The following is a 25,955-nucleotide window of genomic DNA, read 5'->3' as shown; positions in this document are numbered from 1 at the left end:
GCAAAATAAATCAGTACAGCATTAGAGCCATGGTGTTACATCCCCTGCTGTAGTTAACCGTGGTCGACCACTTCCTCTCCTAAGGACAGCAGTACGAGTACGCTCCCCGTGCATATGACACAGTGCAGTGGGAAATAGTAAACTACGGGGCTACGCTCGTCACACGTCATCCTCGTACCAGTTCCAGATGATTCTTCACCTTATGAAGTCATCCAGATGTTGGCTCTGGACCGTGTTGTAGTGAAGACCACCAACACGGTGCACCGTAACTGCTCGCTGACTGATTCACACTACATTGTCTTTTCCCGTCGGTTCAGCTGCCTCGTACTGCGGAAGCAGTCCCCTATGGCGCTATAATCACACTGACCTCAGGCAATCTGTCGTCCAGCGACAGGGAAACCTCTGGTAACATACTTCCGCATTTGCATCCATTTCCACTGAGTAGTAAATATATGTTACTTTATGTTTCTCGTCCTTACGCTTTACGGAGTATTCTGCATAACGTATTTAACTCTATTGATGATGACATGGTAGTAAGTCTTAATTGGTAAAGATACTATGAATTTGACCTGAGACGGAAATATATTTAAAAAATTAAAGGACGGTGTACAGTGGTGTTTCTGTAAGGCAGTATGCCTAGTCTGCATAAATCTCTGTTGTTCTGGTTTTCAGTCTGAAGACTAGTTTAAATAATCTCTCCACACTAATCAATATTACCAGGTGGTTATAATTAAAATAAAGATATCTATATCATCGAGTGGCTATACTTAAAATATAGCAACTCACAGAGTGTAGTGTGGGCTCACCTTGGATGGCAGCGAAACTTGATAGGTACAGTATCAGAATGAAATTTTCACTCTGCAGCGGTGAGTGCGCTGATATGAAACTTCCTGGCAGATTAAGACTGTGTGCCGGAGCTAGACTCGAACTCGATCTCGGGGCCTTTGCTTTTCGCGGGAAATATAGAAGTTCCAGGCAATATACGAGGGTTGGAACTTTAACAGTGGCAACTATTTATTCACAACCGATACAAAGGAGTTAAATGTTTGCACCTGTTACTGTCCTTCAAAGTAGTCACCAGCGTTGTGTAGAACCCGTTGCCAGCGATACGGAAGGCGTCGTATACCGTCAGCAGAGACTGTTCTGTTGATGGTGCGAATGGAGCAGTCTAGTGCCTGTCGAATCTCTGGAACAGTTCTGAAGAGAATGCCACGAAGTGGTTCCTTAATTGTTGGAATCTAATCAAAGTCACAAGACCTTAAGTTTGGGGAGTATGGTGGATGGTACAGTACTTTCCAGCCCCATCGACCGAACAGAGCAGCCACAGCTTGCGCTGTATGCGGCCGCGCATTGTCGCGCAAAGTGATGGGTGGGTTGCGCAGAAAGTGTCGCCGCTTCTTTCGCAAAGCTGGTCTTAGGTGATGCTCCAAAAACGAACAATAAGACTGCCCATTGATGGTCTGTCTTGGAGGAACGTAATGTGTTAGGATAACACCATCATAGTCGTACACGAGAATCACATAACTTTAGACGGCTCCATTCACACCATCAACAGAACAGTTTCTGCTAACGGTATACGACGCCTTCCACATCGCTGGCAACGGGTTCTACGCAACGCTGGTGACTACTTTGAAGGACAGTAATGGGTGCAAACATGTAACTCTTTTTGTATCGGATGTGAATAATTAGTTGCCAGTATTTAAGTTCCAACCCTTGTAGAAGCTCCAAAGTGGTCAGCGCGTCTGACTACCGGACAGGGGCCCCCGGTTCGATTTCTGGCCGGGTCGGAGGTTTAATACGCCCAGGTACCGCGTGTTGTGTGGTCCTCATCACCATTTTATCATCATCGGTCTGCAGGACGCCGAAGCAGCGTCAAAAATAAAATAAAAAAATGGTTCAAATGGCTCTGAGCACTATGGGACTCAACTGCTGAGGTCATTAGTCCCCTAGAACTTAGAACTAGTTAAACCTAACTAACCTAAGGACATAACAAACATCCATGCCCGAGGCAGGATTCGAACCTGCGACCGTAGCGGTCTTGCGGTTCCAGACTGCAGCGCCTTTAACCGCACGGCCACTTCGGCCGGCTAAAAATAAAATAAAAAAATAAAGATTTGCCACAGGCGGCTGAATACCCCAGATGAAATATTCCAACCTCAAAACTGTCATACGAGCATTTCATTTCAACTGAGTCTAGAAGAACTATGGGTTTCTTTGGCGGGCAGAAAATGCATTCAACTTTGTTTCTTAAGCAGTCTTCCTATTTTCGAAGAAACAAGTATGGCAAGACGATCATTCCTCTTTGTTCTTCACTTTCTTCGAACTATATTATTACTCTGTAAGGAGTCACTGAAGACCACAGGTCCCTCGTACCAAAATACTTAGAAAATATCCCTGAACAGTCAAAATATCCACGGGTGTGCTGCCGGTCTGTAGTGTCCAACGGGCACAATATTTCGGCGATCATACATGTCGCCATCATCAGGTGAACTGACGGACTGAGCTCCTGTGAACGTGCCGGCACGGAGATCCGTACGCTATGGCTGCTCAGAGGGAACTGGGTTCGGTCGCGGCGGCGGCCGATTTAAATACCCTCCGCCCGCGGCGCGCTCCCTCCGCCGTCCGCGCCCCGCGCCACAGTCGCGCGGTGGAACAGATTGCGACGGCGTCTGAGATGACGTCGGAGTGATGGCTCGGTCCGCCGTGATCGTCACAACTATACGTTTGCTCGATTTACTCTTGATTAACCCGATCGCTGGTTCCCAAGCCTTGCTAAGATTATAGCCACAGTCACGGTGATGATGATGAGCGTGTGGCGTCATTGGCCGGGAGGCCCCTCGCGGGGCAGGTCCGGCCGCCATATCGCAGGTCTTATTACATTCGGCGCCACATTGGGCGACCTGCACGCCGGATGGGGATGAAATGATGATGAACACAACACAACACCCAGTCCCTGAGCGGAGAAAATCTCCGACCCAGCCGGGAATCGAACCCGGGCCCAGAGGACGGCAATCCGTCACGCTGACCACTCAGCTACTGGGGCGGACACAGTCACGGTTTATGAGGTCGACATTGGTGCGAATTTCGATGGCCTCTCTAACAACGCTGTCCCAGTATCTCGACGTCTGTACCAGAATCCTCGTGCGGTCATATTCCATGGCGTGATTTTCCGACAAACAATGTTCAGCGCCCGCCGACTTGCTCGGATACATCAGACGAGTGTGCCTCTGGTTCACGGCATCGATCCTCGACGGTACGCATCGTCTGACCAATATACGACTTGCCACATTGACACGGAATCTGGTACACGCCGGCCTTCCTCAAACCGAGGTCATCTTTGGCGTTCCCCACCAGTGGACGAGTTTTATTTGGAGGACAAAACACAGTTCCGACCCGGTGTTTCTTCAGAATGCGAGCGATTTTCCCCGAGAGTGCGCCTGTGTATGGAATAAATGCAGTGCCTACCTCCTCCCTCGTGACTTCATCCATCTCAAGAGGTTGTGCTGCAGTGGTTGGGCGGAGAGCACGTTGAATCTGCCACTCTGAGTACCCATTTTTTCGAAATACAGTTCTCAGATGTTCCAATTCCTGGGGTAGACTCTCTGCGTCAGAGATAGTGCGCGCCCTATGTACTAGAGTTTTAAGTACCCCATTCCTCTGAACAGATTCAGAAGTTTCGTCAATGGAGTTCTGGTTCATCCTCTATAGCCCGCATCTCGTGGTCGTGCGGTAGCGTTCTCGCTTCCCACGCCCGGGTTCCCAGGTTCGATTCCCGGCGGGGTCAGGGGTTTTCTCTGCCTCGTGATGGCTGGGTGTTGTGTGATGTCCTTATGTTAGTTAGGTTTAAGTAGTTCTAAGTTCTATGGGACTGATGACCATAGATGTTAAGTCCCATTGTGCCGACTTACGTTCGCAGATAGACGATAGTTGAAAACTTTCTTTGAGCAGTTTATATCATGTGAAGTCCAGAAAACACTTATTAATGTGTTTTGAGTAACACTGTCGATGAGAATCGCCGTGGGTCTGTCCTCGATTTTAAGGATGGCGAGGAAGGATTGTTAGTTTTGTCGCCTGCGCAGTGTGAAGAGCCCCCATGACGGTCTGAAACTGCGCCACACTTGGACGTAGTGACCTGTATAGCTGGCTGTGCCGCAGGGAGTGTTTGTTCAGCAAAGTGCAGGCCGTCGTCCGGGGAACACTTTGTTTTGAAGGCAGCGCAGAAATAAGAGCAGAGCGAGAAATAAGGCTGCGGCTCCAGCCGGAGTTAGCAGAGCTGCGCACCGCAGTATTTCGCAGCTCGTTTTCTCTGGAACTTCTATGGCGCCCTACTCCAGTGCCGAGCTGATATTATGTACTGATTTTCTGCTTGTGTTCGCAGGGCGCTGCGTTCGTGGTGCTGTTTTGTTTGGCCGCTGGAAGAGGAGAACGCTACGGTAAGTAGATGCATTTAGGTGTATTACAGTAACGGTGTTACCTTTGAACTTTGCTTTAAGGAATTATGAACGTTAGATGACGGCTTTACTAGTGAGTTCCCCAGTTTTCAGGCGAATGCCAACACGTAATACTTCACAAAGTAGTGTAGCCAAGAAGACAAACAAATGAGAAAATTTGCAATAGAAATTCAAGGCCCTATGAAATTGCAATAGAAATTCAAGGCCCAATGAAAAGGGTGAATTGTTCCTAAGCCTTGACAGGATACCTTCTCCCTAAGCCGATAGTGAAAAACACACCAATATTTCCAAGAGGCAGATGTTCATCATCTTCTCGTGCTACTGCACTGAAGACGCCGAGTAACTGCCTTGTGGAAATGTTGTGCTGTTTAAACAATACTATCCGACGCAACACCGTGATTCTTTTAAGTAGTCATTACGTTGGGAAAGCCTCAAACATCACACACGATAGCCAGCCACTATGGCCCAGCGGTTCTACGCGCTTCAGCCTGGAACCGCGCGACCGCTACGGCATGGATGTGTGTGATGTCCTTAGGTTGGTTATGTTTAAGTAGTTCTAAGTTCTAGGGGACTGATGACCTCAGATGTTACGTCCCATAGTGCTCTGAGCCATTTGATTTGAACTACACACGATAGCCGTAAATTTTCAGTTATTGTCTCGAAGGAATGGCTGTGGGGTAAGAACCACCTACCTATTACAGGGGTGGGGGTGAAAAAGCAGCGTAGCCAACGACGCGGCAATACCGTTACTTTAGTCATCTAGTTTTTTGAGAATGAGAACACTTAGTGATTTGCTACAAACTTTACACGTAGTTTCAAACATTTTCTAACTTTCTCTCGCTACAGCTCCCACAGAATAATGGAAGGAAAAAAGTTTAACGCTTACTACATTTTCGCTGTTCGTGGAGTAAAACTGCCGCATGAAGCGTGACGTTTTTATTTATTACTTCTTTATTACGAACTGGATTCTTGACACATTTTGCGGACAGTGTTCACATATACCGCTGAAAAAAAATGACTCTGAGCACTATGGGACTTAACATCTGAGGTCATCAGTCTCCTAGAACTTAGAACTACGTAAACCTAACTAACCTAAGGGCATCACACACATCCATGCCCGAGGCAGGATTCGAACCTGCGACCGTAGCGGTCGCGCGGTTCCAGACTGAAGCGCCTAGAACCGCTCGGTCACGACGGCCGGCTATACCGCTGAATGTACCCAAATTACATCACTGTACAACACTTAGTTCAGGAGATATATCATAAACACTGAGATGCCTGTAAAAGTAACGTATCACGAAATACATTTGAATTTATTAGTTCGTTGCTACTAACTTTATTGGCAGCACTTTTCGCAGACAGTATCCACATATGCCGGTGAATTTACGTACAAAAGTATATCGTTGTACGAAACATGGTTCAGGAAATATGACGTCAAATACCGAGATGTGTGAAAAACAGCCACATGATGCATGAGGTTTAAATTTGTTACTTCTTTTATACTAACTCTATTCACAACACATTTTGCTCACAGTAGCCACATAAACCACTGTTAAATTATATCACTGTATAGCACCTAGTGCAGTAGACACGACATCATAAACATTGCGCTACTTAACATGAAACTTTAGGGCGAAATTCGTTGGAGATACAGGTGAAATATGTGTTCAAATACGTGTACAATATGTTAAATACATGCGATATTTTGTACATGTTAGGCAGGCAAAGCAACTGTTAAGAAGCTAGTAATTTGGTACACATATTAGTTGAGACCTGGGAAAAAATACTGTGGTAGAAAGAATTACCAGCCTCCTATTGGGATGAGGGTGATAACATGGAGAGAGAAGCGAGGAGATGGTCAGAGGGAGGGGGAAAGGAACAGAGAGTGCGGACAGGTAGAGATGGGCAGAGAAAGAAAAGAGGAGGAGATGAATATAGACTGCTGGAGGAAGAGATGGATAGAGACAAAGAGAGGAAGAGAGAGGCAGAGAAAGGGGAGAGGAGGAGATGGACAGAGACAGGAGGAGGAAGAGATGGACAAAGTGAGGGGGATGTGGAATTAGAGGGTAGAGGAGCAGATAGAGAGGGGCAGAGAGGAGGGTTAGGAGGGGATGGATAGAGAGAGGGGCAGAGGGCGATGGACATAGAGTGGTAGAGTGGTGGCGGCGAAGGATGAGTACAGAGAGAGAGAGAGAGAGAGAGAGAGAGAGAGAGGAGGAAGATGGACAGAGGGGGCTGGAGGAGGTGGTGGACAGATAGAGGAGGAGGAGGACTGATAGAATGTTGGAATAAACACATACCCAAACAACACTTGATACTCAGCTAGCTGTTTGTCGTTTTTTTTTATTTTAGAAATTAATTATTCTTATTGTCCCCATTAAAGTCCACTACAGGCGCTACATTTTTACGGTCATGGTGGCCGAGCGGTTCTAGGCGCTTCAGTCCGGAACCGCGCGACTGCTACGGTCGCAGGTTCGAATCCTGCCTCGGGCATGGATGTTTGTGATGTCCTTAGGTTAGTTAGGTTTAAGTAGTTCTAAGTTCTAGGGGACTGATGACGTCAGATGTTAAGTCCCATAGTCCTCAGAGCCATTTGAACCATTTGGCTAATCTCCAGACAAATACTTTCCGAAAAGACTCTTGGACACTTAAATATATACTCGGTGTTAACAAATTTCTCTTCTACAGAAACACTTTTCTTGCCATTACCAACCACTCTATATTTTATATCCTCTCAACTTCGACCATCATCGGTTATATTCCTGGCCAAATAGCAAAACCGATCTAATACTTTAAGGGTCTCATTTCCTAATGTAATTTCCTCAGCATCACGTGATCCAACTCAACTACGTCCCATTACCCTTGTATTGTTATTGTTGAGGTTCATCTTATATCCTCGTTTCAACACACTGTCCCTACCGTTGTACTGCTCTTCCAAGTCCTTTTCTGTCTTTGACAGAATCACAATGTTATCGGAAAACCTCAAAGTTTTCATTTCTTCTCCCTGGACCTTAATTCCTACTGCAAATTTTTCTTCTGTTTTCTTTTCTGCTTGCTCAATATACAGATTGAATTTCGGGGTTGGGCTGCCGTCTGGTTTCTGTACAAACTGTAAATAGCCTTCCTCTCCCTGTATTTTACCTCTACCATCTTTAGAATATGAAAGAGAGTACTCCAGTCAACACTGTCAAAAGCTTTCTCTAGGTATACAAACGCTATAAACGTAAGTTTGCCTTTCCTTAACCTGTCGTCTGTGAGAACTCGTAGAGTCACTGTTACTTCGCATATTCCTACATTTCTCGGGAATCCAAACTGATCTTCTCCGAGGTTGGCTTCTATCAGTTTTTCCATTCTTCTGTAAAGAATTCGTTTTAGTCTTTTCCAACCTAGATTTGTTAAACTGATAGTTCGGAAATTTTCATGACAGTCAGCACATACTTTCTTTGGAACTGAAATTATTATATTTTTCTTGAAGTGTGAGGATATTTTGCCTGTCTCATACATCTTACACGCCAGATGGAAGAGTTTTGTCATGGCTGGCTCCCCCAAGGCCTTCAGCAGTTCTAACGGAATGTTGTCTACTCTCGACGCCTTGTCTCGTCCTAACTCTTTCAGAGCTGTGCCAAATTTTTCACGCAGTATAATAACACCCACCTCACTTCATCTGCGCCCTCTTACATTTCTATAATATTGCCTTGAAGTTCATCTCCTTTGTAGACCCTCTACATAGTCCCTGCACCTTTCAGCTTTCCCTTCTTTGTTTAGGGCTGGTTTTTCATCTGAGGTCTTGATATTCATACAGATGGTTCTCTTTTCTCCAAAGGTCTCTTTAATTTTCCTGTAGGCGGCATCTATATCTCTCCTAATGATATATGCTTCGACATCCTTAAATTTGTCCTCTAGCCATTCCTGCTTAGCCATTTTGCACTTCATGTCAATCTCATTTTTTCGACGTTTCTATTCCCTTTCGCCTGCTTCATTTACTGAATTTTTATGTCTTGTCCTCTTATCAATTAAACTCAGTATTTCTTGTGTTACCCAAGGTTTTCTTCTAACCCTCGTCTTTTTACCTACGTGATCCTCTGTTACCTTCTCTATTTCATCTCTCAAAGCTGCCCGTTGTTCTTCTACTGTATTCCTTTCCCTGTTCTTGTCAATCGTCCCATAATGCTCCCTCTAAAACTGTCTACAACCTCTGGTTCTTTCAGTTTATCCAGGTCCCATCTCCTTAAATTACTGCCTTTTTGCAGCTTCTTCAGTTTTAATCTACAGTTCATAACCTGTAAATTGTGGTCAGAGTCAACATCTACCTCTGGAAATGTCTCACAATTTAAAATCTGGTTCCGAAATCTCCGTCGTACCGATATATAACCAATCTAAAACCTATTGTACATGTACAACATCCTGTCACGATTCTTAAAGCAAGTGTTAGCTGTGATTAAATTATGCTGTGTGCAAAATGTACCAGGCGGTGTCCTCTTTCACTCATTTCCCCCAGTCGGTATTCACCTACTATTTTTCCTTCTCTTCCTTTTCCTGCTATCGCATTGCAGTCCCCTATGACTATAAAATTTTCGTCTCCCTTAACTATCTGAATAATTTCTTTAATCTCATCATACGTTTCTCCAATCTCTTCACCATCAGCGGAGCTAGTTGGCATATAAACGTGTACTACTGTGGTGGGTGTGGGATTTGTGTCTGTCTTGGCTACAAAAATGCACTCACTGTGCTGTTCATAGTAGCTTAACCGTGTTCCTATTTTTTGTTCAGTACTAGATCTGCTCCTCCATTAGCCCTGTCTGATTTTGTATTTATAATCCTGTACTCACCTGACCAGAAGTCCTGTTTCTTCTGCCACTGAACTTCACTGACTCCCACTAAGATATAGTCCCATAGACCTATCCATTTCCCTTTTTAAATTTTCTAACCTACCTTTCCCAATTAAGGGATTTGACTGTTTCTCTTGATATCGACATCCTCCTGAGTATTCCCCCCCCCCCCCCCCCCCCCTCACGATACCCGAATGGGGGACTATTTTAGCTCTGGAATATTTTACCCAAGAGAACACCATCATCATTTAACCATCCAATTGAGCTGCATGCCCTCGGAAAAAATTACGGCTGTAGTTTCCCTTGCTTTCAGCCGTTCGCAATTACCAGCACAGCAAGACCCTTTTGGCTGATGTTACAACGACAGACCAGTCACTCATTCAGACTGTTGCCTCTGCAACAACTAGAAAGGCCGCTGCCACACGTCCGCCTGACATCTCAGGAGATACCTCTCCGTTGTGGTTTCACCTACGGTACGGATATTTGTATCGCTGAGGCACGCAAGCCTCCCCCCCTCCTCCCCCAAACCCCCACCAACGGCAAGGTGCATGGTTTATGGTTCAAATGGCTCTGAGCACTATGGGACTTAACTTCGGAGGTCATCAGTCCCCTAGAACTTAGAACTGCTTCAACCTAACTAACCTTAGGACATCACACACATCCATGCCCGAGGCAGGATTCGAACCTGCGACCGTAGCGGTCGCGCGGTCCCAGACTGTAGCGCCTAGAACCGCTCGGCCACTTCGGCCGGCAACACTGGTGTTCCTGGAGAAGTGAATAAGTGCTCCATGAAAAACAGTTTTCTCTTTCGATATTTTGACGATACTAATTATTTTTAAAAGAATTTGTTACGATTTCTGTAGTATTAGTTATCATTTAAAACTGAATAATCACCAAATGAAACAAAATTTACAAGCTCCGTGCGTTCTGGAGTAGCTGTAGGTGAGCAACTTCTGTTAATCAGTACATCGAAAAACCATTTCAGAGATACAAATTTTACTTTTTTTATTCACTCGATGATTAGTTGCGGACCGAGACCCGTTTTCAAATCATCGTAACATAGTCAAAACTGGTATTTTCGAAGATGTGTAAACCATGTAAAAAATGTGCAACGAACAGTTACAACGCTTACAGATCTGTAGCCATATGTATGCGCTGTAACTGTTCGTTGTACATTTTTGACATGGTTTTCACGTCTTCGGAAATACCATTTTTGACTATGTTACGATGATTTGAAAATGGGCCTCGGCCCGAAATTAGTCATCAAGTGAATAAAAAAAACGTAAAATTTGCAACTTTGGACTGGTTTTTCGTTGTACTGGAAACAAAATTTCCTCGTTTTCTAAAATTTTGTTAACTTTTAAAGTGAACAAGGCGTTCCGTCAGAAGAAAAGTTTTGGAACTCCTGCCTTAAGATATACATTGAAATAAATGAACCGTTTTGTATGGGGTTAAATTTCGGTGTATAACCTCACACGTACACCCAGCAAATAATCCTCATTATACTTCAGATTAATTTGCCTGTAAATTGTAACACACCTGATGATGGCAGGATACTACCGAAATGCGTTGTGCTAACAAATCTCAGTAAAAAGTCTCTGAAGCCGTAAAAATTAGTTATAAATATATTATACAGTCACTGATCTCAACCAGTACCATACAACATGGATAAATTTAAGAATATGTTACGGTTTTACTGTCCAGTACGCTCTGAAGGTGCTGCTCACTGCATAGTGGTTACTGGCGCGGACGTGTATGGGATGTCGCAGAAGGAATGGATAATATTCAGGACTATAACACGAACGATCATTCGAAGCAAAAAAAGTCTAATAAACAGCGACTCGAAAATGCATAGCTTACGAGCTGCGAGCTCTTTTTCGTCTGCGCTATTGTGAAAAACATCTTTTTCACTGACAAGGGAACCTCCCATCGCACCCCCCTCAGATTTTGTTATAAGTTGGCACAGTGGATAGGCCTTGAAAAACTGAACACAGATCAATCGAGAAAACAGGACGAAGTTGTGTGGAACTATGAAAAAATAAGCAAAATATACAAACTGAGTAGTCCATGCGCAAGATAGGCAACATCAAGGACAGTGTGAGCTCAGGAGCGTCGTGGTCCCGTGGCTAGCGTAAGCAGCAGCGCAACGAGAGGTCCTTGGTTCAAGTCTTCTCTCGAGTGAAAAGTTTAATTTTTTATTTTAAGACAATTATCAAAGTTCAGGCACTCACACATAATCAACTTCATTCTCCAAAATTCCAGGACATGTTCAGATTTGCTTGGACATATGCAGTATTTGACGGTCTACACACGGAAATTTTGAAAACGTTAAAAACATATGTTTTGACAGAGCACAGGGAAAACTGTGCGACTGTGAAACTGTTGCATTCATTTGTTGCAGTTTATGTGACAAACTCTTATGTTTTCATCACTTGTTCGGGAGTGATTATCACATCCACAAGAAAACCTAAATCGGGCAAGGTAGAAGAATCTTTTTACCCATTCGCCAAGTGTACAAGTTAGGTGGGTCGACAACATATTCCTGTCATGTGACGCACATGCCGTCACCAGTGTCGCATAGAATATATCAGACGTGTTTTCCTGTGGAGGAATCGATTGACCTATGACCTTGCGATCAAATGTTTTCGGTTCCCATTGGAGAGGCACGTCCTTTCGTCTACTAATCGCACGGTTTTGTGGTGCGGTCGCAAAACACTGACACTAAACTTATTACAGTGAACAGAGGCGTCAATGAACGAACGGACAGATCATAACTTTGCGAAAATAAAGAAAGTAAACTTTTCACTCGAGGGCAGACTTGAACCAAGGACCTTTCGTTCCGCAGCTGCTCAGGCTAACCACGGGCACTCCTGAGCTCACACTCTCCTTGATGTAGCCTATATTGCGCATGGACTACTCAGTTTGTATATTTTGCTTATTTTTCATAGTTCCACACAGCTTCTTCCTGTTTTCTCGACTGATCTGTGCCAACTTATAACTAAATCTGAGGGGAGTGCGATGGGGAGGTTCCCTTGTGAGAAGATGCTAATAGCTCTTAAGGTACGCATTTTAGAGCCCATGTGGACTAGACTTTTCTGTTTCGAATGATCGTTCCTATCGTACCCATGAATATTGACCGTTTCTCCTTGGACACTCTATATATGAGGCGTGTATTACGAATGCGAGAGAGATAGAAAGGTCACAGGCGTCATTTTCCTCGGGACACAGTGTGGCGCCGTTATGGAGCCAACCGCCTGTGTGATTCCTTTCTTTATTTTACCGCCGGGTAATACGGTTGCACCGCGTGCGCGCAAGTGAAGATGGAGGCAGGGAGCGGTGCGTTTTCCTTGTTTAGCACGTGCTCGCAGCCGGGCCACGTATAGATCCGAGGCAACGGCTGGCATATTCGCCGGGAACAGGTGCTTGCCGGAACGCAGGCGCCTGTCTGTATCGGTAAAGGGATTTGTTCCTCCCTGCCCTGGTGGGTCGGCTGGCGGGTAGGGGGGGGGGGGGGCGACAGATCGATGATTAGTTGCGGACCGAGACCCGTTTTCAAATCATCGTAACATAGTCAAAACTGGTATTTTCGAAGATGTGTAAACCATGTAAAAAATGTGCAACGAACAGTTACAACGCTTACAGATCTGTAGCCATATGTATGCGCTGTAACTGTTCGTTGTACATTTTTGACATGGTTTTCACGTCTTCGGAAATACCATTTTTGACTATGTTACGATGATTTGAAAATGGGCCTCGGCCCGAAATTAGTCATCAAGTGAATAAAAAAAACGTAAAATTTGCAACTTTGGACTGGTTTTTCGTTGTACTGGAAACAAAATTTCCTCGTTTTCTAAAATTTTGTTAACTTTTAAAGTGAACAAGGCGTTCCGTCAGAAGAAAAGTTTTGGAACTCCTGCCTTAAGATATACATTGAAATAAATGAACCGTTTTGTATGGGGTTAAATTTCGGTGTATAACCTCACACGTACACCCAGCAAATAATCCTCATTATACTTCAGATTAATTTGCCTGTAAATTGTAACACACCTGATGATGGCAGGATACTACCGAAATGCGTTGTGCTAACAAATCTCAGTAAAAAGTCTCTGAAGCCGTAAAAATTAGTTATAAATATATTATACAGTCACTGATCTCAACCAGTACCATACAACATGGATAAATTTAAGAATATGTTACGGTTTTACTGTCCAGTACGCTCTGAAGGTGCTGCTCACTGCATAGTGGTTACTGGCGCGGACGTGTATGGGATGTCGCAGAAGGAATGGATAATATTCAGGACTATAACACGAACGATCATTCGAAGCAAAAAAAGTCTAATAAACAGCGACTCGAAAATGCATAGCTTACGAGCTGCGAGCTCTTTTTCGTCTGCGCTATTGTGAAAAACATCTTTTTCACTGACAAGGGAACCTCCCATCGCACCCCCCTCAGATTTTGTTATAAGTTGGCACAGTGGATAGGCCTTGAAAAACTGAACACAGATCAATCGAGAAAACAGGACGAAGTTGTGTGGAACTATGAAAAAATAAGCAAAATATACAAACTGAGTAGTCCATGCGCAAGATAGGCAACATCAAGGACAGTGTGAGCTCAGGAGCGTCGTGGTCCCGTGGCTAGCGTAAGCAGCAGCGCAACGAGAGGTCCTTGGTTCAAGTCTTCTCTCGAGTGAAAAGTTTAATTTTTTATTTTAAGACAATTATCAAAGTTCAGGCACTCACACATAATCAACTTCATTCTCCAAAATTCCAGGACATGTTCAGATTTGCTTGGACATATGCAGTATTTGACGGTCTACACACGGAAATTTTGAAAACGTTAAAAACATATGTTTTGACAGAGCACAGGGAAAACTGTGCGACTGTGAAACTGTTGCATTCATTTGTTGCAGTTTATGTGACAAACTCTTATGTTTTCATCACTTGTTCGGGAGTGATTATCACATCCACAAGAAAACCTAAATCGGGCAAGGTAGAAGAATCTTTTTACCCATTCGCCAAGTGTACAAGTTAGGTGGGTCGACAACATATTCCTGTCATGTGACGCACATGCCGTCACCAGTGTCGCATAGAATATATCAGACGTGTTTTCCTGTGGAGGAATCGATTGACCTATGACCTTGCGATCAAATGTTTTCGGTTCCCATTGGAGAGGCACGTCCTTTCGTCTACTAATCGCACGGTTTTGTGGTGCGGTCGCAAAACACTGACACTAAACTTATTACAGTGAACAGAGGCGTCAATGAACGAACGGACAGATCATAACTTTGCGAAAATAAAGAAAGTAAACTTTTCACTCGAGGGCAGACTTGAACCAAGGACCTTTCGTTCCGCAGCTGCTCAGGCTAACCACGGGCACTCCTGAGCTCACACTCTCCTTGATGTAGCCTATATTGCGCATGGACTACTCAGTTTGTATATTTTGCTTATTTTTCATAGTTCCACACAGCTTCTTCCTGTTTTCTCGACTGATCTGTGCCAACTTATAACTAAATCTGAGGGGAGTGCGATGGGGAGGTTCCCTTGTGAGAAGATGCTAATAGCTCTTAAGGTACGCATTTTAGAGCCCATGTGGACTAGACTTTTCTGTTTCGAATGATCGTTCCTATCGTACCCATGAATATTGACCGTTTCTCCTTGGACACTCTATATATGAGGCGTGTATTACGAATGCGAGAGAGATAGAAAGGTCACAGGCGTCATTTTCCTCGGGACACAGTGTGGCGCCGTTGTGGAGCCAACCGCCTGTGTGATTCCTTTCTTTATTTTACCGCCGGGTAATACGGTTGCACCGCGTGCGCGCAAGTGAAGATGGAGGCAGGGAGCGGTGCGTTTTCCTTGTTTAGCACGTGCTCGCAGCCGGGCCACGTATAGATCCGAGGCAACGGCTGGCATATTCGCCGGGAACAGGTGCTTGCCGGAACGCAGGCGCCTGTCTGTATCGGTAAAGGGATTTGTTCCTCCCTGCCCTGGTGGGTCGGCTGGCGGGTAGGGGGGGGGGGGGGGGGCGACAGATGCTCTGCCACCAGCTGCTGCCCGTGCGGCTCGCTCCACAAGTGATCTCTACTGCGGAAGAAAATATTCCTGTGGGTGGAGATGCCATAAAAGGTGTTCAATAAGCGACGCAATCGTATGGAAGGAAGTGTCTTTTCTATTGTAGGTATGATCTTTGTTTGGCAGAGGGGGAACTGAGTTACACTTTGTAGTAATAAGTATTCATTGTCACCCGCTACATAAGATGTGCCAATCATGCCGAGATTCGTAATACCATCACAGAAAGTATGTTAAGTCTGCATCAAACAAGTCCGTCATCTAGTGGCTGTTCAATTTCCACAAGGCAGTAAATTTGGCAGATGACATCAAAAATGGCCGACTGAAAGTGCCAGCGTCAGAAATGTTGATCGACATGCAAACTGCGTATTCTCTGAGTCCCACGCAGTCTGTGCGACGTTCATCTAGCCAGTCTGGTCTGTCAGTAATCAGTATTATATTAAATGAGTCTTATAATGGGAGGACACCATCAGTACTTTTTGTAACTGTAATGTTGTGTTCCTTTTTGAACAGATCGTGTTAGTAAGAAAAAAGTCGCATCATCAGCCGTCCTATTGAACTGTTCGGCAAATATAAGGGGCGATCAAAAAGTTTCCGTTTTAGGGTGTTACTGCAGCGTATATGCAAAGTCTCACGACTCCGATGTGGGTATACAGGGTGAAAAGTATTTAAACCGACAAATTCTGGGAGGATGGGGAGGATGTAGGGGACATCAAAACAAATATTTTTCCCTAATGTCATTTTTTCCAATGAGGAGCATTTAAACCGGTAGAGGAAGATCTCTCTGGCGGCAAATTAATGAAACCAACAAACACTTTTCCATTTCTTTATGACCAAGAGACAACACATCAACACAACCCAATTTCAATTACAGTAAACTTTCAAAAACGCTTCCATTGACACGTAAACAAGGTTACACCGTCGGAGCATGTTCTGTCTGACGCGGGCAAAAACACTAGGAGTATCCTGAATTGTTCCTGCTGCTGCTACTATCCGGGCAACCAGATCCTCTTCTGATGCAACAGGAGTTGCGTAAACAAGGTTGCGCATCTCTCCCCACACAATAAAGTCCAGTGGGGACATATCTGGGGATCGAGCAGGCCATGGTACAGGACCACCTCTGCTAATCCCCGTTTCTGGGAACCGTCGGTCCAGGAATCGACGCACACGACGACTGAAATGTGCCGGCGCCCCCTCATGTTGGAAGCACATGCGTTGTCTTTTAGGGAGCGCGACGTCTTCCAGCAATTCTGGTAATGCTCTGGCGAGAAAATTGTAATAGTGCCTGTCGTTTAATGGCCTAGGTAGCAGATACGGCCCAATTTAACAGTCCCCAACAACACCGACCCACACATTAACGAAGAACCGCACTTGATGAGCGCTAGTAACTGTGGCATGTGGCTTATCCTCACTCCAAACATGCGAATTGTGCATGTTGAAGACTCCATCACGCCCGAACGTTGCTTCATCGGTAAACAACACAGAGGATGGAAATGTAGGATGCATTTCACATTGTCCCAGGTACCACTGCGAAAACTGTGCTCTGGGTGGATAATCAACTGGTTCCAGGTTTTGGACACGCTGTAAGTGAAATGGACTTTACAATTGCTCTCGAAGGACTGTTCTTACATTCGCCTGATTCGTCCCCATGTTGCGTGCAATTGCACGAGTGCTGATTGAAGGATCCCGCTCCACATGCTGCAAGACAGCTTCCTCAATTGCAGCGTTCTTATCGTGCAACAGTGTCCCTGAACAGGTAATCTGCTAAATCACCCGGTCTCACGCAGACGTTGGTACACAGCAGCAAAGGTCGTGTGATGGGGGATACGGCGATTAGAATATTGTTGTTGATAAACCTGCTGTGCAGCTCGTCCGTTGTGGTGCCCTACGTAGTACGCACCAACCATATCAGTGTACTCACTCCAGGTGTATCGCCCCATTAGTAAACAGAGACAATACACTACTACACTGGTGGACAGCAGTTGCCTTCAACTGAAGAGCGTAATACGGCCTCCAACAAGTGATGAGCCTAATACGGCCTCCACCGGTTTAAATAATCCTCATAGGAAAACATGACATTAGGAAAAAGTATTTGTTTTGATGTCCCCTACAACCTTCCAGACTTTGTCGGTTTAAATACCTTTCACCCTGTTTAGGCACCGACATACTGGCAAGGGATGTGTCTGGCATTCGTGTCTTACCGACTTGTATGCGGTAAATGCGGAAATGTGAATCATGACGATGTTACTGCCAAATGCGTGTAAAGAGTACCGACGTGCTGTTGTTCTTTTCTTCACTGCTGAAGAACAAACACCAGTAGCCGTCCATCGGAGAATGACGAACGTGTATGGGGCAGCATGTCTGTAGAAAACCACCGTTGTGATATGGTGCGCAAGCTCTGTGCTGGTCGCGATTGGACACAAGACGCCGCGATTGGACACAATACGCCGGTTGATCTGGGAGGCCAGCCTGATATGCGTGGAAAACACTCTAGCACCTGCTGTGTAGTCCTGATCTTTTGTCACGCGATTATCGTGCCTTTGGGCCCGTAAGAAAGGCCGTGAAGGGTCGACGATTCTTGTGCATCAGGCAGACTTCTTCACATAGCAGAACACCGTGTTTTACCAAACGGCTCTCTTCAACGTGTTGCGTCAGTAGGAGGCTTGTCTCACTACTCACGGCGATTTCGCCCGCTTGGCATGCCGGTTCTGGGCTCTACGGCCTTCGAACGGAAACATTGTGATCACCCCTTATAAATATCTGAAACAGGTACAGTAAGATCAGTAGACACATGGGACCAGCCACCGTAGCTGAACTGTCAGCATTTTGACTACCATGCGGAGAGTCCAGTTTCACTTTAAGGAGCTGTTTGAGTTAGAAGTACCTGCTGCAAGGCCTGGAAAACCGAAGACCTGGAAAACCGACGACGTCCGGAAGAGCGGTGTGCGCATCTCGTGCCCCTCCATACTACATCGGAAATGACACCTCATGGCAGAGGATATGGCGGCCGGTCGGCATTGCGCGGTCCTCTGAGCCGCATCGCTCAGTTTTTGAGTAGATATCAGTAAACGTATGTGATAATGCGAGGTTTCTCGGTGAATTTCACTGATGAGACCTTGAAAGGTGGCTACACTGAGCCACGGCGCCAGAGAATGCGCCAAAGAGTATTATTCAGCCGCCTCCACGGAGTGCTTGAGGAGAGCTCGTAGTAGTCAGTGCTTGTCGAGGACTCGTAGTAGTCTGTGCTTGTTAAGAACTCGTAGCAGTCAGTGCTTGTTGAGATGTCGTAGTGACGAGTGCTGGGGGAGAATTCGTAGTAGTCAGTGCTTTGGGAGAACTCGTGGTAGTCTGTGCTGAGATGTCGTAGTGAAGAGTGTTTATTGAGATGGGCTAGTAGGCAGTGCTTGCTGAGATGTGATACTGAAAAGTTCTTGTTGAGATGTGATAGTAGCGAGTCGGTGTGGAGAGATTGTAATTTCTAGAGTGCTTTTCATCTGTATAAACGAAGGTAAAAAAAAAAAAAAATTTTTCTTTTCTCTCTCATTATTTCAGTGTCCTGAATAATGCGTCATTACAGGTTCAGTCAACAAAGCATCTGGCGTGTGTTCTTGTATTAGAGTGTAATTCTGGGTTCCTTACGCAATTATAGTATTTCTATTTTTTAGTTACTTCAGTATAAATGGTATTTAAAATTTCTTGTCTTGTTGAAGAAGAACCGTGCCAGATGTGTACGTTGAGTCACACTCCCACACACAGAACAATTACACTTGTGCTTTGGTTTCGTAGGTTTTATAGTTGCTGGGGACTTAATTAATTAATTGTATTAACGAACATTTTCATTTCATTCTTTGTTGTTGTTCTATGCAGTCAGACAGCGTAAATACTAGTCAGGGCCAACCGTTTACGAGACTTGCGTAATCGGACATACAGCTAAACTAAAAACTTAAAAAGTATTTTCATTATATTTAAGCCCCCATGTACGTGGCGACCGCTGCTTCGGATCGTCCCTTGGAATTCTTCTGATTGTAAAAATAGTAGACAGTAGTATTGTTGTAGTAATTTGTAGTTTAGTAATTGTAGTCTATTTTGCATGTGTAGATTTGGTAATTGACATTCTTCTAATGGTATTTTTCAAAATTTAAATTTGTTGTCTTGTCTACGGGTTTGACAATTTAGTGCAATTATTTCAATCGTTCGTTAATCGTGTTTGAGGGAAATATTTCGTGTGAATGGTATTGTTGAAGATGAGGAGTCATTGTGTGTAATTTTCGTACAGTGACGAATTTTTTATGTTTTGTAAATGATTACGCGGTCAATGAAACAGGCAAAAATGATGAATAGTCAGAATAACGAAATTGTTAACATGGCGAACTCGCCAACAGAGGAAAACAGTGTCATGAATAATGTAGTGGAAAACAATTTAATAAGCAGGGAAAATAGTCCGGAAACAGTTCAAAATTTTTCACAATCGAAAAATTCTCAGATTGCGTGGTTAACGACAGAAGAAATGGAGCAGTTGATGAGTGCAATATTAAATTTGGGATCACAGTTACGATCTGAACTTAAAACAGAGTTAGGAACAATTAGAACTGAGATGAAAGCAGTGATAAGAGGGTTAGGCTCACAAATAGGAACAAGTAAAACAGAGATGGAAACAATGGAAACACAGTTAGGCTCACGATGTTTCAAAAACATGAAAGATGAATCAAAGAAAGAATTTAGAGAAGAAGTACAACCGATTTTTAATGCTCACAATAATAGTTTAATTTCAACAGAAATCAGACAAGAGGAACAGGACAGAGAACGGGAAGAAAAAGATCGCGTGATAGTACAGAAATTTTCAGGGTTAAATTTACAACGTGCGCACGATAAGGAAGAAATATTTGAAAGAATCGAGGAATCAATACCAAATGACAGGACAATTAACTTAACGCAACAATATGAACAGTTAACTACTAAATGTGTCAACACTGAAACCCGAGTCGCGACACTTACGGAAGACGTAAATAAACAGAAAGAACAAATAGGTGATTTATCGGAAAGAGTTGAGGAGATTTCAGACAAATTGACAAGTCTTAGTTTAAATGGGGACAGAGATTCAGATGATACAGCACCATTGTCATTTGTAGAAACCGAAGAGTATCAGGGAAAATTTAATGAACGCGTTAAAAAGGAGGTTGAGGCATTACGAAAGCAAGTCAAACAAATCAAAGGAGAAATTGTAGGGAAAGACAGCAAAAGAAATTTGGAATCGCAGATAGCAGAGGGGTTTGAAGAAAATAATTTGTTTCATTTACGGGATGCAACAAGAGAGCGCCAGGCGCGTGAATTTAACAATAATCGTCATTGTGACTGGGACAGACGCGGTAGGTCTTTGTCGCCACGAGGAGAAAACTTTGACTATAAACATTTTTTGACTGTTCGGAAGATTAAGATATTCCACAATTCTAAGAATGACATACATCCATGTGCATGGTTAGATCAATTTATGTACGCACTTCCACCAAATTTGCCACTAAGTCACAAACTTGAAATTATGTGCGGCTATTAAAGTCCTCAGGGGATTCACTACTCTAAGTGAATATGTGCCGTAGTGTGCATAGGGCCCCGAGCTGTAGTGGTGCTATTTCCCTTTTAGTTTTCTGCACCGCTGCCTACTCTTTTACTATTCTTTGCATCTGTCAAAACAACTCTTCGACTGTCAATCTATCTAGTGAGTAAGTAAACAATAACCGGATTTGACTAATTTACCCAAAAGTGATTTCGGAAATTACCATGTGGAATTACTGTACCTTCAGCAGCATTCATTCGTAGTTTAAACGAAATTTTACCTGTTTATCTTCGTGACAATATTACTTCATATGTTGACGATATTCTTATTGCTAAACGTTCTTGGAGTGAGCATAACAAAATTTTGGATTCATTATTACGTATTTTTGCAAGAGTTGGCATTACAGTGAATTTAGAAAAATCTGAATTTGGTCGTTCTCAGGTGAAATTTCTCGGTCACATTATTTCTACACAAGGTATTCTTCCTGATCCAAAGAAATTAGACGCTATTCGTAACTATGCTGTTCCTACCACAAAACGTGAGGTTCGTAGTTTCCAAAATTTTTGTGGAATGATATACTTTTGAAAAATTTTTGTGGAATGACATACTTGTGAGAAACTAACAGCTACATGTAAACACGCAGAGAGTACAAGGGTACCGCGTTGTGTTTTGGCGGCGGCACATACTCAAAGCAACAGTCAAGTCTGCGCGCCGCACAAGGCAGTCGTTGACCGCAAACAATTACTTCCTACGTCACGCGCCTACAGCTGATCGAGCGCTCAGTGCGAATGCACTGACAGCCGTAAACAAATACACAGTTTAATTTCTCCGACTAAATTCAGTATAAAGCTATAGTGACTTGATGAATTATGTTATTAACGTTCAGTATTTTTCAGGATACGGTTGTATAAAATATTTAAGAACTTCAGGTAAATTCTGTGTGTCTCCGACGTTAAGAGGACGTGCTATCGAGAAAATTTCAGAAAGAATGTAATTTCCATGAAGAAACTAATAAACTAAAAAGGTAACTATTAATTGAGTTTATTTTTCAGGTAACATATTTCCACTTAGGTACGTACTTTAGACGTAATTTGCTGCTCGCGATTACGTGATTCATACTTTGTGCTAAATTTTATGTTCTATGAAATTACTTGTGAAGCGACGTGCTTGCGTACGTTAACTGATTTTGACAATGATTATTAATGAACTGGGTTGTAACTTGTGTATATTATGCATCGCTTGGCTGCACTGCTTTTTCACTGATGTCATATTTTTTAATTATGTGCCTGCTGTGCTTATTTATTTAAATTATAATTGTCACCTGATTAATTGTGCTGATGTGGTTAGATATGTAAGTTATACTTTGTGATTTATCTGCTTGCGCCTTCATGTTTACTTATTAAGATTACATATGAACATTTATTTGCTTATGCTGATATGATGCTAATGGCCTGTTTGCTGCTATGCGTGTGGATTGCATATTTATACATTTCTGTTTGTTGTCATAACTACTCTTTAATTTGGTGTATAGAAATGCTGATATACTGTGTACAGACATAGAGTTTAGGTCACACTATTGTATTAATTATAGATTGTTCGCTTGGCAGAGCCTCGTTGTAAGAATTGTGCTGCATCCACTTGTTGACATTCTGTTCTCTACTGCTATATTTACTCGCTATTGCATGTTTTGCTTACGCTCAGTGCCTTATATTTTTAAGATAAGAAAATGAACTGCTATAATTCGACGAACGACATTAGTACAAGAAACTTCATAGAAGTCACATGAGCTGAGGTTTTATGGAAGCTGTAGAAATTTATGCTAATAGGAAGGAAGCTAACGACATGACATACCAAAACTAGGTTTAGACCATTAACAATTATTACACTGCATTCTTCGTGAGCAATTGAAACAGGAAGTGACACTTGACACAAGAAATACTCCACATGTTTGCTTCTGTTTGCCATGATTCTTGAAGTGGTGTACACACTGTGAAATATTATGATCATTCACACTCCGTAATTGTACTTAATTACTGAGAGTTATTCGAACTAAAGACTGTTAGAGGTCATGTATGCATTTCTTTGTTTATAGTTCATAATGAGTAGAAGATTTGGCTCAGATGGATTACACAGAGGTTGTGCGTTGACAGTGTGTCTTCGGATTGTATGGGATGATGAGGTTTGCATTAGGATTTTATCTGTACTTGTTCGAGGAGACTGACTAGAGGAAAGAGTTGTTATGGAAGTGAAATGATATTGGTAATAAGGTTTATATGTGTCGACGTGTTGAAGAGATATTATTGAGGTATTGAGATTATATGAAGTTGATGATTATTGGAGTTTTTGTGGACAAGAGGTAAGGTAAATGATATTGATGATAAGATTTATATGTATCGACGTAAGAGGTATTATTGAAGTATTGAGATTATGTGATGCTGATGATTATTGGAGTTTTGGTGTATAAGAGGTGAAGTAAGTGAGGTGCATATTTTTTTTGTTGGTCTTATGGAACAAGGAGGATGAAGATAGCAGACTAGAACACTAAAGTAGAAGGAAGATAGTCTATACACACACTTTGTTAAATCACTAAGCAGTATATACTTTTTTTTTTTTGAAGAGAGGAAGTAATTGCATATCTTGGCTCACTGACAGTTGTTCAGCAACCGTACATTTTGATCTGGCTTGGCAAACATTGGTCTTGACATGATGACTATGACGTTGACTTAACTATTATTGACTGTTATACATTGCTGCCACTACTACTTGATACACATGATGAACATCAAATTTTGACAGAATTACATTTACACAGTTAACACTATTCAATTACACAGTAGTACTTAATGTGGATGAAAGATGAGTGAGTGTGTTTTGTGTGTTTTCCCTTCCTAATCCTACCCACCTATCTCCTAAATATTATTTTATTTGTTTGTAGTGGCTTGCACTGACACCCATAAATATTATAGGTTTACTGATGTTTGTTTATTTGTAATAGTTAATATGACAATTATCTGATATCATTTGTGTGTCTGTTATGATTTGTATGTTTAGTGTAAAAGCATTTGTATGTGTATTCAAACTATTGTTCATGCTTGAACTGTCTGATTAGTGATGGTGAATATTATGAACCGTTACCTGCACTTTTTCAACATAATGGGTGCCACTTAGAAATGATTAATTTCTGCTGATGAACTGTGTGATTAGGATAGTGAATATTATGGACTGTTACTTGTACTTTTTCTACATGATTGGTGCCACTAGGACATGTTTAATTTCTGCTTATAAACTCTGATGAGCAATTTGATCAGTGATAGTGAATATTATGGCATTTGTATGTGGATTCAAACTATTGTTCATGCCTGAACTGTCTGATTAGTGATAGTGAATATTATGGACTGTTACTTGTACTTTTTCTACATGATTGGTGCCACTAGGACATGTTTAATTTCTGCTAATAAACTCTGATGAACAGTGTGATCAGTGATAGTGAATATCATGGACTGCTCTCTGGACCTACTCATCATTGCTAGGTGCAACTGATGGACTGCTTCTGCTGAATGATGTCACTTGTTGGTGTCTGCACCTGCTCAACATTACTGGGTGTCACTGATGGACTGGTTTTTACTGAAAATGTGATTTGTTGCTGTGTGTACCTGCTCAACATTGCTGGGTGCCACTGATGAACTGCTTCTACTGAGAAATGTGACTTGTTGCTGTGTGCACCTGCTCAACATTGCTGGGTGCCACTGATGGATTACTTCTACTGAAATAATGTCAGTTGTTTGTGTCTGCACCTGTTCAACATTACTGGGTGCCACTGATGAACTGCTTCTACTGAAATAATGTCACTTGTTGCTGTGTGTACCTGCTCAACATTACTGGGTGCCACTGATGAACTGCTTCTACTGAAATGATGTCACTTGTTGGTGTCTGCACCTGTTCAACATTGCTGGGTGCCACTAATGGAACTGCTTCTGCTGAGAAATGTGACTTGTTGCTGTGTCTACCTCTTCAACATTGCTGGGTGCCACAGATGGAACTGCTTCTACTGAAATAATGTCACTTGTTGGTGTCTGCACCTGCTCAACATTGCTGGGTGCCACTAATGGAACTGCTTCTGCTGAGGAATGTGACTTGTTGCTGTGTCTACCTCTTCAACATTGCTGGGTGCCACTGATGAACTGCTTCTACTGAGATAATGTCACTTGTTGGTGTGTACCTGCTCAACATTTCTGGGTGCCACTGATGGACTGCTTCTACTGAAATGATGTCACTTGTTGGTGTGTGCACCTGTTCAACATTGCTGGGTGCCACTAATGGAACTGCTTCTGCTGAGAAATGCGACTTGTTGCTGTGTGCACCTGTTCAACATTGCTGGGTGCCACTGATGGATTGCTTCTACTGAAATAATGTCACTTGTTGGTGTCTGCACCTGCTCAACATTGCTGGGTGCCACTGATGGACTGCTTCTACTAAAATGATGTCACTTGTTGGTATTTGCACCTGTTGACCATCGCTGGGTGCTATTACTGGAACTAATCATTGAAAGCATTTTATGTGAACATTTGTATAAATTGATTTTTTGTGTATTGTGTGAACTATAATGTAAAGTCACATGTATGAAAAGAATTTGTATTGCTTACTGTATTTTATATATTAGGTTATTGAAAGGTCAGTGCAAAGCCAAATATTTTATCTAATTATGTGATATTTAGGTATTAATATTATCTTTTATTTTTGTCTGTATTTTTGTGGACGAATTTGGTGGTATTTTCATCACCAATGCTGGCAAAAATACCATCAAATTCTGGCCCGTGGAGGAGGGGCATATGAAAGGTGGCTACACTGAGCCACGGCGCCAGAGATTGCGCCAAAGAGTATTATTCAGCCGCCTCCACGGAGTGCTTGGGGAGAGCTCGTAGTAGTCAGTGCTTGTCGAGGACTCGTAGTAGTCTGTGCTTGTTAAGAACTCGTAGCAGTCAGTGCTTGTTGAGATGTCGTAGTGACGAGTGCTGGGGGAGAATTCGTAGTAGTCAGTGCTTTGGGAGAACTCGTG

The 25,955-nt window shown here is 43.1% G+C and overlaps 1 protein-coding gene across 1 annotated transcript in view; it reads left to right on the top strand.

Moving 5' to 3' along the window:
- Nucleotides 1-25,955, top strand: part of LOC126413153 (uncharacterized) — a 1,175,329-nt gene that overhangs the window by 232,580 nt on the left and 916,794 nt on the right. Inside the window, exon 3 of the mRNA XM_050083048.1 lies at nucleotides 4,379-4,433. Coding sequence (XP_049939005.1) covers nucleotides 4,379-4,433 — 55 coding nt within the window. The remainder of the gene's footprint in view (nucleotides 1-4,378; nucleotides 4,434-25,955) is intronic.

The sequence above is a fragment of the Schistocerca serialis genome, chromosome 7 (assembly GCF_023864345.2).
Source record: "Schistocerca serialis cubense isolate TAMUIC-IGC-003099 chromosome 7, iqSchSeri2.2, whole genome shotgun sequence".
Classification (NCBI taxonomy): Eukaryota; Metazoa; Arthropoda; class Insecta; order Orthoptera; family Acrididae; genus Schistocerca; species Schistocerca serialis.
Note: the sequence above shows the minus strand (reverse complement) of the source record. Positions and strands in the feature narration are given on the sequence as shown.